General features: G+C 44.1%; 1 protein-coding gene across 2 annotated transcripts in view; it reads right to left on the bottom strand.

Moving 5' to 3' along the window:
* Positions 1-1,134: 1,134 nt before the first annotated feature.
* Positions 1,135-14,441, bottom strand: part of LOC138745570 (uncharacterized) — a 72,860-nt gene continuing 59,553 nt past the window's right edge. For both annotated transcript variants that reach the window (XM_069902751.1, XM_069902752.1), the window contains exons 11-12: positions 12,888-13,000; positions 1,135-4,443 (exon numbers count right to left, since the gene is read on the bottom strand). In XM_069902751.1, coding sequence (XP_069758852.1) covers positions 4,374-4,443; positions 12,888-13,000 — 183 coding nt within the window. In that variant the 3' untranslated portion in view covers positions 1,135-4,373. The remainder of the gene's footprint in view (positions 4,444-12,887; positions 13,001-14,441) is intronic.

Here is a 14,441-nt window from a genome sequence, read left to right as displayed (position 1 = left end):
GCAGACTGGTGCAAGATCCGCACGATGAAAGATGTCCTTTTGGTTTGTCAGTCTTGTTGGTGAGGGAGCGCCGCCGACCGGCTGCAGTACGTGCTGAGGGATGCGCCGAGGTTTGGAGCAGCCAACGCCAGGGCGCTGCGGGGAACGATCACAGTCTAGAGTCCTCCCGTTACTGGGCATTGAGGGGCCGAGCCCCTCAAACAACAGAGTTGGGAACGACAAGGTGCCAAAGGCATGCAGAGAACCAATCTACAGTGATGGTCATGTATGGAAGTGGTTTTAATGTTGGAAATAAGGTTTATTTTGAGGGGGAAAGAAATCTGCTAGGAGTGCAGAACCCCAGAGTGAGTTGCGTCTGTGCTGTCAGTGGGCGACACAGACCAGACTGAAAAAAAACTGCTCTTCCTTGACCCCTTCAGGGCAATGCTGCCCATGTTTCAGCCAAGCAAACACAGGCTAACTGCAAATCCAGAGTTGGGCTGGTGAATTATAACAGAGGACGGGCAACATTAAAATGCAATCTCAACAGCTCTTCAGTGTGTCAGTGCGTGAGCTGATGCATTAATTAGAAAGAAGGTTGACCAACAAGTGATCACCAATGGTTAATAAATGTGAAGGTGAAGTAATATTCAGCTGTATTTTCTCTCTCTCTCTCCAACACCCTCCCCCCCCCCTTTAGCTTTAGCCTTTGTCAAATCTGTGGATCATTAATGATTTGTACAGGATTAATGTCACCTTTAGAAACATTCAACCTTGACATAGGCCCACGAGATTACACTTGGGGCACCACAGTTGGCGTAGTGGTAAGAGCAACGCCTTTACAGTGAGCAGGACCGGGGTTCGAATCCCGCACTGCCTGTACGTTCTCCCCGTGCTTGCATGGGTTTTCCCCACGGACTCACCCTTCAAAGGTTGTAGGTTAATGGGGTGTAAATTGGGCAATATGGACTCATTGGCTTGTTACTGTGCCTACATTTAAATTCCTCCGGGGCCTCCAGTTCTGAAACGTACCAAGGGTTGTAGGCGAATTGGGAAGCATGGTGTCGTGGGCCGAAATGGAAACGGCCCGCATGTCTATAAATTTTTTAAAAATGACCTTTCACTCCAGCTATGTCAAGACAAGCATCTCAAAACTGACAAAACTAAAGTTTATTTTAAAATACTGTCAACTCTACATACATGCAAATGTATATTTTTCATTTTTAAAATATTTTGCCAGTTTATTCACCATTTCAGTTATAATTTTGCACCAAAAAAAAATCAAAAAATGTGGCCAAATTTACTATCCTCATAAAATACTGCATTTGACCTGCTCCACGTCCCTCCGCATCACCAGTTCGTGTGAAGACAACAGGGGCTTCTGCAGCTCTCACTGCCAAGGGCAAGTTCGCTGGTCGTGCAAATGGCACCCTGGATAACGTACCAATTCTTCCAGTGCCCCTGCTACTGACCCACGGCTGCTTGTTGGCAGAGGCCACCGTCAGCGTGGGAATTAAACTGCAGGCAGGCCCTGGCTAGCGAACAGTCATAAGGTTGCTTGTGAGAGCAGGGGAAACTTGTGTGGTTACGGAAGGGAAGGCGTAGACGTAATGGTGGACGAAAACCCAAAGGCACTTCTGTTACAAAAGTGACACTTGTCATTGCATGACAGAGGCATTCTCACCAAGATGAGGAAAAGAGTGGAGTTATACTCCAAAACAAAAGCTTTAATTACTTACCGCAGGTCATGGCCTACACCTTGCTGGGGGATTGGTTTCTGACATCTACATGGCACCGGCTTAGTTCAACACCAGCTTCAGATTTAATTTTGCCAAGTGTCCTCTTGCTAATCAGCTCGGGGGCTCAGTGCAAGGGCTGCAGGAAGACAGATCTTGGGAGCACAACCGAACGAGACGAAGGAAGGACAGGAGGGGAAAACAAACTTGAATAAAATAAAAAGTACCGCGCCAGATTAAGAGAAAACACGGGAAATATTCAGCAGGTCAGATAGCAGAGATCGTGTGTCAGGCCGATGAACTGTTGTTACCTCTCGACCAGGGATGTCAACTCTACAGCTGAGAGATGCTTCCCATCTTCTGTGTTTTGTAACCATGGACGTAATTCAGAGATTCTACCTTCTTACAGATAAGGATTCTGCAGGCAAGATGGCTTGTGTGCATCAGCCTTAGGGCCCAATGAAACGAGTGAAAGGAAATTTAAGTCACTCTCGAACAACCATTCTCAATCTTTGTTTTGGCTATTCCCCCTTCCCTGCGAAGTTTCGGTTTCTTCCGTACTTCTCTCCTACCGACTACGTTTTTAAAAAAAATTTGTTACGCGAAGTGAAAAGCGAACGAGGCCTTTACTTGAATGTGCTGCGGCCGACGTTGAGAAAGGTTACCGAGTCCTCTAGCAGCCAATCGTTGCAGGGAGGGAGAATTGCTTGCACACATGCAGTCACAACTTTAGGTAACGTTTGGTTTGGAGGGCCACGATACAAATGAGTGAACCTATACAATATTAACCATCTTAAACTCTCAATGAAAGCAACATTTAAGTTTCTAAACCCTTGGTCTTGAAGCATAAAACAAACAAGATTACCAGTGACGGAAGAACCACAGTCCCACACCTCCTTGCTGCAGGCTATGTCTTGAACATATGTTATTATTCTGGTAAATAAATTTACTTAGTGCATATTGTTTTGCAGACTGGAAGTGATGCAGCCATCAAGAACCAGGGCGCTGGGGACTTCTGTTACCTGTGGGGGTTGGTAATACCCAACTGGGTATACTTATAGGGCTCTCAATCTGCGAGGCTTGCAAATAGATCTCACACAGACTGATTCATCGTTGAAATCAATGTTTCAGCTCCTCGATTCCAACTGCCGTCTGGTGGAAATCGCGAACACAACATATCCTGAGTGACGTTTAGTCTAAATGCACTATTGCCCTAACCTCCATAGCGAAAACAAGATTCACCAACGAAGACTGACAAGACTTTCAGCCTAACGCTCAGGCATCCTGGCCAACAACCTATCCCGCCCTTCCCACCCCACCAACGAGCCTTGGATCTTGAAGGTTAACTGCTTCTCTCTCCACAGATGTCCGATCAGCAGGTTCTTTTTTAACCCCAGCTTTTGCAGTTTCTGGATTTTCAATGTCTCAACAAATTGTTGTTTGACAAAGGCATCAGTGAAGTGGAAGGATCAATCAGCTGGCGCCAAATAAACGACAAGGCAGGTTTAACCAGTGGAAGAGCAAACTCTTTATCGTGTATCTCACTGGTGGGTCACAACCCTAGAATAAATCACAGGGCTCGGGAGACAAACTATTAAATATGAGGGAGGGAGGGGAAGAGAGACCGAATCACTGACTGAGGGAGGGAGACATGGAGAAGAGAGAGAGAGAGATGGGGAAGTGGGGGGGGGGGGGGGGGGGAGGCAGAGAAGACGGGGACAAAGAGAGAGTTGAGAATACTCCCCTTTGACTTCCTGCAGCAAACAACATTTAATGAATCGCTGCCCACGAGGATGGCGGTGGTTCAGAGATTTATAATTCTTGCTTTCCTCTATCTGGAGTTCCATTGCTTATTGTTGGCAATTAAATTGTCAAATTAAATGTGAATCAACACAGTGATAACCTTCAACATTCAAAACCAAATTAGAATTCAGCTCCCAATTTTACTTGTACGCAAGCTCACCTCTTCACAGATCAGGAGGTTGGGGCCAGGGTAAAAGCATTATTGGTTCGCAGAAGAATCAGTCCAACGCTGCCCGTGTCACTTCTGGGAATGTCTCTACCTAACTGCAGCGGGAAGCTTTTCTGTGAACTGCTGTCCCAGCGGAGAAGGGGAAAGCCCCTGCTTAAGCCGTCGGCATTTCACTCATTCCATCCAGAACAGACAACCCGGTGGACAGGTGTCCATCTGCGGGCTGCAGATCGGGTCCCGTTAGGCGCTGCGTCCACTCGTGCAAAGGTATCTTGAACCTCCACTTGACAGGACCAATGGGTGTGGAAGTCTGGGTCAGAGGAGATGGAGCAGGTTGCCAGCCAAAATACAAAGCATTTTGCCAAGTTGTGCCTCTCCCACATGGTTAATAGTGCACGGCAGTCATCAGGTGTCTGTCTGCCCCCCTGTGCACGACCAGATGGCTTCTTGAGGCATCCGACATTGATCAAAGGAAATCAATCAAACCGACTCCTCATTAGTTCAAGCCCTCTCGCCACGATCCTTGAAATTTGAAAACATTTATACTTTCAGCACCTCGTCAGAGGGAGAAGGTAACAACAAGGAGGGGAAAAAAAACACGCGCGCACACAAACCAAACCCACTCAAGAGTCATTACTGTAAGGCCACCACTCCCAGGTCAGGCTGGCCAACCAGGGCCATGCTGCTCACTTCTGCTGGATCTGGGACCTGCGCGACACGGTCTTTGCAGAGTTTGCGTATTTCTGTTTGTCTTTGCTGTGGAAAGAACACACGGGAAATTGCCACATTGACAACATGTTTGGATCTTGTTCATCCTTAGAAAACTATTGGAAAGAAATTTTTAGTATCTTTTCAACTATACTTCAGGTGGAGCTATCCAAGAGGTTATTGACCCAGACCATGTAACAATTACAGTATGGAAACAGACCATCTCGGCCCCTCTAGTCCGCACCGATTTAAGTGAACTCCACTAGTCCCACTGATATGCTCCCTGTCCATAACCCTCCAACCCCCTCACATCCATGTAAGGATTCAACCTTCTTTTAAATGACAAAACTGACCCTGGTGCAACCACCTCTTCCGGAAGGTCATTCCACTCGACCATCACTCTTCTAAAGTTCTTCCCCCTAACCCTTAACTTTTGACCCCTCGTTCCAATCTCTCCTCCCCTCAGAGGAAAGAGCCTATTCACATCTACTCTATCTATCCCCCTCATAATTTTAAATATCTCTACCAAATCCTCCCCTCAACCTTCTACGCTCCAATGAATAAAGAACCAGTCTACTCGATCTTTCTCCGTATTCTAGATATTGCAATCCAGGTATCATTTTAGTAAATTTTCTCTGCACCCTCTCTACCTTATTGATATTCTTCCGATAATTTGGGGTCCAGAACTCCACAGTATTCCAAATCTGGCCTTTTTCTGTACCTGGCCGACAAGTTGTGGCCTCTCTACATTTTTGGCTAGAAGAGCCATCTTATTCAAACTCGAGACCCCCAATGGTTTTCTCCTATTATGTCTTGCTTAGGAAAAAAAATCATGCATTTGACTCATCGGTGAAATTTGAAGATACACGGCGACGTTTTATGTCTTATTTTCATTCACTGTCAATGTTTTTAATGTGATTAGATGGACTCACTCTTCCAGATGAGATAGTTTTACCTTTGTTTTTTGATTCATGGTAGGAACCAAAAACTACAAAATATACCTAACCCTCGGGATAAGCTGCTCAGATACTTTTTATTAGCTGTTTTTATTTATTAGAATAAGTTAGGTGGTTTTTTTTCCCCATTTTCACCCACTGCGGTGGAGGGGGACCGTTTATACCACCACACATGTCAAACTCAGGCCCGTGATATAATTATATTTGGCCCGCAAGATCATATCAAATATGTATTAGAGCTGGCCCGCTGGCCGCCGCACCAGTATAGCGCATGCACAGCTAATACTACAAATCCCAGAAAGCTCTGCAAATGCGTTGGCGTCGGCCCATCAGCCCGCTAATTGCCCCCACCTCCTCTGTTTATATCTGTGACCTGTCGCCTAACTCACATGGAATAAACCCCTTATGAGAAATGGCCAAACGAAAGACAGAAAATAGGACCTCTCAAGACAGGTGGGAGGCAAACTCTGACCCCAGAGTTTGATGAACTTGCATCGAAGAAGAGATGCCAAGTATCTGGTTTAGACCCAGGTGCATCAGAGTAAATCACAGTGTAGCAAGCTCAGCTTGGATTAATATTTGGTTAACTTTGGACTGTTCATAGTTGAAAGATTGGATTTTCATTGAAGCAAGTTGTTTTTTTTTTTGACTTGTTGGGTTGTGGAAAAAAATACATTTAAAAGGAGGTTAAAGGCTATAGAGAAACATTATTTATTGAATATTTTATTTCTCATTTGTTAAAGCTTCTTCTGGAAAGAGTTTAACCAAAACTATTATTAAACATTTATTTTAATAAGAAAAAGTTTAACATTACATATGTTGAAAGAAGAGAAAACATGCAGATGTTGTTGAAAATTTTCAATAAATATTTCATTTGGCCCACGACTTAGTCCCAGTTTTTAATTTTGGCCCTTGGTGAATTTGAGTTTGACACCCCTGGTTTATACTGTTTGAAGTTTCATATTAATATATATACACATGCACGCGCTTACACACACACACAGGTGATATTGTATTTTCAGTTTCATTCCCTTTTCTTCACTGTATTGTATTTCCTATAAAAACCAATTTAAAAGATTGAAAAAAAAACCACAAAGAATGAAAGGTGGAATTAAATGTGGGCTAATGAGCTGAGCAGAGAGACCCACGCAGACAAGCTCAATGCAGTAGGAATAGATGAGCACCCCTCACCCTTGGGGAGGTGATCAGAACGCCAAGGATGCAGCTAATACAACAACTGAACATGTTTCCTCCTCGCTGGTGGGTAGAATCTTTTTTCTGGTAAAGTCATTATCCCTTGGTTGGTTCGCCTCAGCTGTAAACAATGTCCTTTGTGTAATGAAACCCAGCAGTCTTGCACAAGCTTGCCTGCTGATGTATTCACTACACATCTGGAGTCCTGAGTACAGTAAAACACTTGACAAATCTGGCAAGATCAGGACATTGGTGATGTTGAGCCAACAGATCCAGTGAACGTGGTCCTTCAAGATCCCGACTGAGGGAGACCAACCGTGATCATATTGAATGGCAAGGCAGGCACGAGGAGTGGAGGAGCGTGCGTGCCCTCGAGATGGTACTGCTTTTTAATGTTGAGGGCACGCGCGAAGAAAATGGCTCCTCCACTCCTCGTGCCTGCCTTGCCATTCAATATGATCACGGTTGGTCTCCCTCAGTCGGGATCTTGCCTCATCTCCTCTTCTGTGAGTCCCCCGTCACTCTCAATTTATTGATCTTTTAAATATTTATCTACCTTCCTTTTTAAAGGCTTCCAACAATCCAGCTTCCACTAACCCATGGGGAAGAGAATTCCAGAGATTCCCCAAGTTTTAGTTCCTAGGTACAGCAGTTTTAAATGACCTGTCCTGAACCACTTAACTATGTTTTCCCTCCCCCATCAGAATTTCTCTCACTCCTGGAAACTTCAGGATGACTGGATATTATTCTGATTAACGTCCCAATACAATGTTAAATTCCCTTTCATTTTTAATTCACTACATGGTACAGTAAAATCCCCATTATCTGGAATTCAATCAACCAGAAACTCAACCAACCAGCAAAAAAATAAAATAAAGGAAATAAATAACCATATAACCACTTACAGCACAGAACAGGCCATTCGGCCCTACTAGTCCATGCCGTAGCAAATCCCCACCCTCCTAGTCCCACTGACCAGCACCCGGTCCATACCCCTCTAGTCCCCTCCTCTCCATGTAACGATCCAGTCTTTCCTTAAATGTAACCAACGATCCCGCCTCGACCACGTCTGTCGGAAGCTCATTCCACATCCCCACCACCCTCTGCGTCAAGAAATTTCCCCTCATGTTCCCCTTATAATTTTCCCCCTTCAATCTTAAATAAATCAAACGAATACAACTGGGTGGATGGACCCTCAGGGGAACCCTGAGACTTTGTTGGGCATGTGCAAGTTTGCCCTTTTGAACTTGCAATGCCCCTCAATGAACATGCATTCTTTCTGCTGTCACCCCTAAAATGTCTCCTTATCCCTACCTACTTAGGAGGAATCTTTATTAATATATTACAGTAAAATCCCCATTATTTGGCACACAGATCACAGATTTCCGGGATCACAGATGCTGGAAATGTGAATTTTCCGGTTGCCTGAGACTCACTCTGTCAGTGTCTAACCAGCATTAAGAACAAACAGTCTAAAAGACAGTGCAAAATGTAAAGTTTAAAAAAAAATCATGGTATTGTCGTCTTTAAATATGCAAAGTTCACTTTAATCAATTTATTCCCGTAACTTACAAAATTTAATTCGAACCCCAGCTGTTGGCGCTGTAACAGTGTAGTACTTAAGAGTTCACCAGTCATATTTAACCCCCCTCAAGTTTACCCATAAGGCCTTGCTTATATAGATATAAAATACTAATAAAGATAAAGACTTATTAGGCAGGGATGGTTGGTGTCCCGGTCAGACCCTCAGTGCAACCCCACTCACCTCCACATTGGTGTCCCGGTCAGACTCTCGCTGGAACCCCACTCACCTCCACACTGGTGTCCCAGTCAGACCCTCGCTGGAACCCCACTCACCTCCACACTGGTGTCCCAGTCAGACCCTCGCTGGAACCCCACTCACCTCCACACTGGTGTCCCAGTCAGACCCTCGCTGGAACCCCACTCACCTCCACACTGGTGTCCCAGTCAGACCTTCGCTGGAACCCCACTCACCTCCACACTGGTGTCCCAGTCAGACCCTCGCTGGAACCCCACTCACCTCACACTGGTGTCCCAGTCAGACCCTCGCTGGAACCCCACTCACCTCACACTGGTGTCCCAGTCAGACCCTCTGCGCACCTTCATTTAAATTTGAACCCCATTTGCCAATGCTGTAAAAGTGTTGCACTGACACCCCCCTCCCCCGTTTACAGATAAACCCTTAAATAAACTAATAAAGATATAGATTCTTACTAGGCAGGGATAGGGAGAGACTTTGGGGGAGTCACCCCAGTAGTGAGTGGCATCAGTCTGGGTGCCACCATTTTATTCAAACACAACTTTATTGAAACTTTATTGAAACAGCCACTGCAGGCGGGGCACGATGCTGGCTGAATGTTTACTCCCAAGGTGTGTGTTGCTTCGGAGAATATTTTACAATTTTAAACTTTTATTTAAAACTTTTTATTTATTTTTACATTTATTTATTTCCTCCACTTCTTTTGTTGGTTGTTTGAGCTTCCTGTTGATTGAGTGGTGGATAATTTGGATTTTACTGCACAGGTAGTCCCCGACTTACGACGAGGTTCCGTTCCGGCACTCCCATCATAAGTCGAAAAAAATACTGCATTATAATTAAATGTCAAATACAGCGACGGCGAGCGTTGTTGAATCAACGTCACGAGAGAGTGCGCTGTACACAACTCTCGCACCATGCTGCCATCACCCAGAGTCGCATATCACAAGTGCGGGGACACAAAGGAACTTGAAAATGATTCGAACCATCGTAATTTGGAAAATTCATAAGTCAGACCATCGTAAATCGGGGACCATTTGTATTAAGTACATTAGTAAGACTATCTGTAAACTTGGGAGAGGGAGGGTTAATTATAGTGCTATTTTTCATGTTTTGGGTGGCTCCGTAGAAGGGGGATGAACCTGCAGATGCAGTGACGATTAAATGTTTTCAAAGAACGTTGGTGAAAATCTGAAAACAAGGTTTATTTTTTTTCCATGCAAGTGAAGTTTGTTCAGTGCGAGTACTTTTGTCTTTTAAACTGTTTATTGTTAATGCAGGTTTATTAGTTAGGTATTGCAAGGGTGGTAAGTAACCATTAAACTCGCTTATCTGGCATCTACCAATCCCCGTAGGTGCCAGATACCAGGGGTTTTACTGTATTTCCTGTAGGGTGCATGACTCCTCAAGCCTGAGTTGCCATAATGATCACGGCTGATCTGCCCCAGGCCTCGCCTCCTCTTCAGTGAGTTCCGCATTACCCTCATCACTCCTGATCTTTCAAAGTTTTATCTTCCTTCCTCTTTAAACGTCCATCTTCCATTTCCCCCTTACATTCACCGATATTCCACAAATATCAGTTTTAAACAACAAATCTTTAACCATTGACCACATCCCCTCATTAGAGAGGCGCCCACAATTGGAAACATTTCAACACCTACCTTGATCCTCTCAGGGTCTTGTCTACTTCAACTAATAGCTCCTCATTTATCCAAACTCTTGTGTTAAGATGACCTCTTTCCCAGGAATTAACTTAGTAAAATCTACTTTGGACTTGCTCCAATGCTAGCAGAGTAAAACCCCTGTGATCCGGAATTCAAGCAACCGGCAAATAAATAGGTTAACAAAGTTTAAAATTGGCACCCCCTAGTGGTCAGTTCACCAACCCATGCAATATGCAATCTCAAACAACTGGAAACTTCACTTATCCAGCATCTACCCATCCTCATAGGTGCCGGATACTGGGGGTTTTCCTTTCTTTTTTTTTATTTTTTAAAATTTTTTATTTTTCACACCATAAATCACGTTAGCCATGATATACACTTTTTCTTTTTCACACATATACAGTGTCTTTTTCTCCCCCCCCCCCTCCCTCCTCCCAAGCCACCCCCCCAGATACCAGGGGTTTTACTGTATTTCCTGTAGGGTGCATGACTCCTCAAGCCCTCTCATCCATTTTAGGTATACAATCTAGGTTGCATTAAGCCAGTCAGACAATGTTGTCATTCAACAAAAATACACCAGAAATTCTACTGAGTCCATTTTTTTCTTTTCTTCTCCTTCCATCAACTTAGGTAATGTTTGTTCCCGGTAGGTTTTCGCTATTGTATTTAATGTAAGGCTCCCATACTTGTTTGAATATTTCAATATTATTTCTTAAACTATATGTTATTTTTTCTAATGGAATACATTTATTCATTTCTATATACCATTGTTGTATTTTCAGATTATCTTCCAATTTCCAGGTTGACATAATACATTTCTTTGCTACGGCTAGGGCTATCTTCACAAATCTTTTTTGTGCACCCTCCAAATCAATTCCAAATTCTTTGTTTTTTATGTTACTTAGGAGAAAGATCTCTGGATTCTTTGGTATATTGTTTTCAGTTATTTTATTTAATATCTGATTGAGATCATCCCAAAATTTTTCTACTCTCTCACATGTCCAGATTGCATGAATTGTTGTTCCCATTTCTTTTTTACATCGAAAACATCTATCAGATACTGTTGGGTCCCATTTATTTAACTTTTACGGTGTAATGTATAGTCTGTGTAACCAATTATATTGTATCATACGTAGCCTCGTATTTATTGTATTTCTCATCGTTCCAGAACATAACTTCTCCCATGTTTCCTTCTTTATCTTTATGTTTAAATCTTGTTCCCATTTTTGTTTAGTTTGACCATTTGTTTCCTCGTTCTCCTTTTCTTGCAGTTTAATATGGGGTTTTCCTTTCTTAAATCCCATTCAAATCCATGCCCAACACGGAGTACATGGCCCAGTACAAGGTCACACTGCCTCCGCATATTTTTAGAATTGGAAAACACTTCGCAATATTGTGGTTGGCCGCCTTTCAAAGGCGGGCATCAACAATAAAGTTCACCACCACCGAGTTTTTGAAGTTCAAACATTAGGTGTAAAATTCATGGCGTGCCAGGCAGCAGTGACCTCTGCCCTCCATGAGCTGGACTAAACAGCAAACACCTACTGCAAAAGCAACACTGCCTCGACAAAATCTACTCGGCCAACGTCTCCCTGAGCATTCTCTCAGTTGGATGTGTTAGCAGGCCACATTCATTATGTGTCTGACACCACACTCTCTGATCTTTTATAAAATCTCAGACATGTTGAATGCAAAAATTATAGTTGAATTATAGTTGAATGTAATCGGCCCACGATTACACCCAATTCATCTACACTCTGGTACGTTTGGAATGGTGGGAGGAAACCAGAAATCCATTGCAGACATTATAGACAGCGCGGGATTTGAAACCTGGTCCCGATTGTCGGTGCTGTAACGCCACTGGGATAACTGCTACACTACCCCATGCCGCCCTTACTCCAAATGTTCTCTTGGAAGAAGGTTACCAGGTGGAGATGTTTTGGCTCTGTCCCTCAAGGAACCTTGTTGGCTCTGGCACCCTTACGACTCTGCTCAAAGTTTATGCCCCCCTTCCCTATGAAGCAGTCAAGTTGTTTATTCCCATCCCCCCCCCCATCCTTTTCTCTTACTAACGTCAAAAAAATGTTTCATGAGGTGAAATAAAAACAAGACTTTTACTTAAATGTGCAGTGGCCCAGTGAGATTGGCTGCTCCTCAGAAGTTACCAACACATTTAAAGTAAATTCAGCGATTTTTGCCACTCCCGACACCCCTACGGAATTGCACGCTGTGTGAAGGATCAGGGAGAAAGCCCCAGAGGGACAGCTTTCTCTAGACATTGAGAGGCCCAGGGATTTTGAGATTAAAGAAAACAAGCTAGTGCTTTCCAATGAAACAGGAGAATAGTGGTAAAACTAGCTTAACTGGAAGTTTGTTAAGTAATCTTGGACCCCAGTTCCAGGCTTGAGGAAGTTATTCTGGAAAATAACAGTTAGCACACAATACTATTACAGCGCCAGTGAATCAGGTTCGTATCCAGAGCTGACTGCAAGGAGTTTGTACATTCTCCCCGTGTCTGCGTGGGTTTCCTCCACGTGCACCAGTTCCCCCTCATCCTTCAACAATGTACGGGGGTTGTAGATTAATTGATGTATTGGGTGGCACCGGCTTGCGGGCCAGAAGAGCCTGTTACCGCACTGTACGTCTAAGGTGAGATATTTAAAGTGGTCCAATCTCAGAAAGCCTCTCTCATTTCTCTCCTCCTCTCCCCATCTTCTCATCCAGGCATTTGCTTGATTTCTAGCACACCTGAAGGCATGAATGGATGGTGGGTGACCTGCTGAACTCCTCCAGCGCTTGCGTACTGTGCGAGCTACCCAGCATCTGCAAACTCCGTTTACCTATGAGTCCCCGTCTGGCCCCCCGAGTCAGGAAATCCAGAGATCCCTGGGCGGCACCTACCGGCTCATCTTCACTTGGTTCCGGCAGCCTTGGCCTCCCTCCCAGTGGCTGGTGTGGGATCCCTTTGTCATCATGGCTCCACAGCCGGCACAGGGCTTCCCATTACTGTACGGCTGCAAACAAACACAGTGCCATGAGTCGGAGACGCCTTCCACACGTATCAACGCGGTTGGCGCAGCGCCCTTACAGTGCTAGCGTTTGGGAATGGGCCTCTAACTCCCTCGCTGTCTCTAAGGAGTTTGCACCTTCTCCCCAGATCTGTGTGGGTTTTCCCCGGGGGCTCTGGATTCCTCCCACCAAGTTGTAAATTGGGCAGCCTGGATGCGTGGGCTAAAATGGCCTATTACTGTGCTGTATGTCTGAATTTAAAATTTAAAGTAAAATTTAACCACATCACAATGTTGCTCGCAACCTAATCTCATTGGGTCATTTACATTATCACCAGCTATGTGCCAGATGTGGACTGACCGATCACAACGGTACCCAAACTATTCTTTCCTATCCTATTCTCCCTGGAGGGGGAGGAACCTGCAGAGGCAGCAGCGGTTAAATGTTTTCAAAGAATGTGACTGAAAAGAAAGTAAAATCCTTTAATGTTTAAATATTCATACAAGTGAACTTTGTTCAGTGCAAGTACAGTTTATTCTTAATGCAGATGTATTAGTTCAGCATTGAAAGAGTTGGTCTCAAGTAACCGGAAAACTCACTTATCCAGCATCTACCAATCCTCATAGGTGCCGGACACCACACCAGGGATTTTACTGTACAAGGTCTATCCTTCCCTGCTTGGACGATCTACATTCTGCTTCAAGCAATGGTCCCGGTTGCACCAAACAAATTCAGACCCGTCTCCATTAAAAGAATGATTGCATGATCAACAAATATACATTGACCAATTATTCTGTACGTTTCTACTTGTCCTGTCTTCATGGAAATAAAAGGCTTGCATCTCGGACATGTGTAAGTCATTGCTGGGATAACACAAACAGGACCAAGGAAAGGTAGGAGCCAAACAGCACAAAAAGCAGACAGGGCTCTGGTTGAAGAATATAGTCTTTATCGTGATATGGATCTATTAGGTGATAAATTTCACACTTTTGAAGCTTCGATTCATATGTTTTGGGAGTGTCCGAACTTGGAACACTTTTGGAAAGATATTTTCCAAACTTTATCAATGATTATGACAAAATTAGAACCTTGCCCCCTGATGGCTTCCATTCTCGAAGAGCATAGATCTCTGCCCTCAAGCCAGAAGAGAATCCTAGCTTTTGCATCATAATCTGAGGAGTGAAGTGGTGGGATCAGTGATTCCGGGGATTCCCTGCCTGGTGCCGGGGTGGGGGGGGGGGGTCACTGTTAGATTCATATTTAAAATATAAACAGATCACCTTGTTTAGAGGGAGGAAGTAGATTAATATAGAGAAACCTTTATTTTCCTTTTTATTATTACTACAATTAAGTAAAAGGGGGATCATGGATCATATCACAGAACAATACGATCACATCAGAGAAATATAAAGTATCTTATACAAGGGAATTTTACCTGTATTATTT

Source organism: Narcine bancroftii, chromosome 11 (genome assembly GCF_036971445.1).
Source record: "Narcine bancroftii isolate sNarBan1 chromosome 11, sNarBan1.hap1, whole genome shotgun sequence".
Classification (NCBI taxonomy): Eukaryota; Metazoa; Chordata; class Chondrichthyes; order Torpediniformes; family Narcinidae; genus Narcine; species Narcine bancroftii.
The sequence above is the reverse complement of the archived record's forward strand: the minus strand, read 5'-3'. Positions and strand labels throughout refer to the sequence as shown.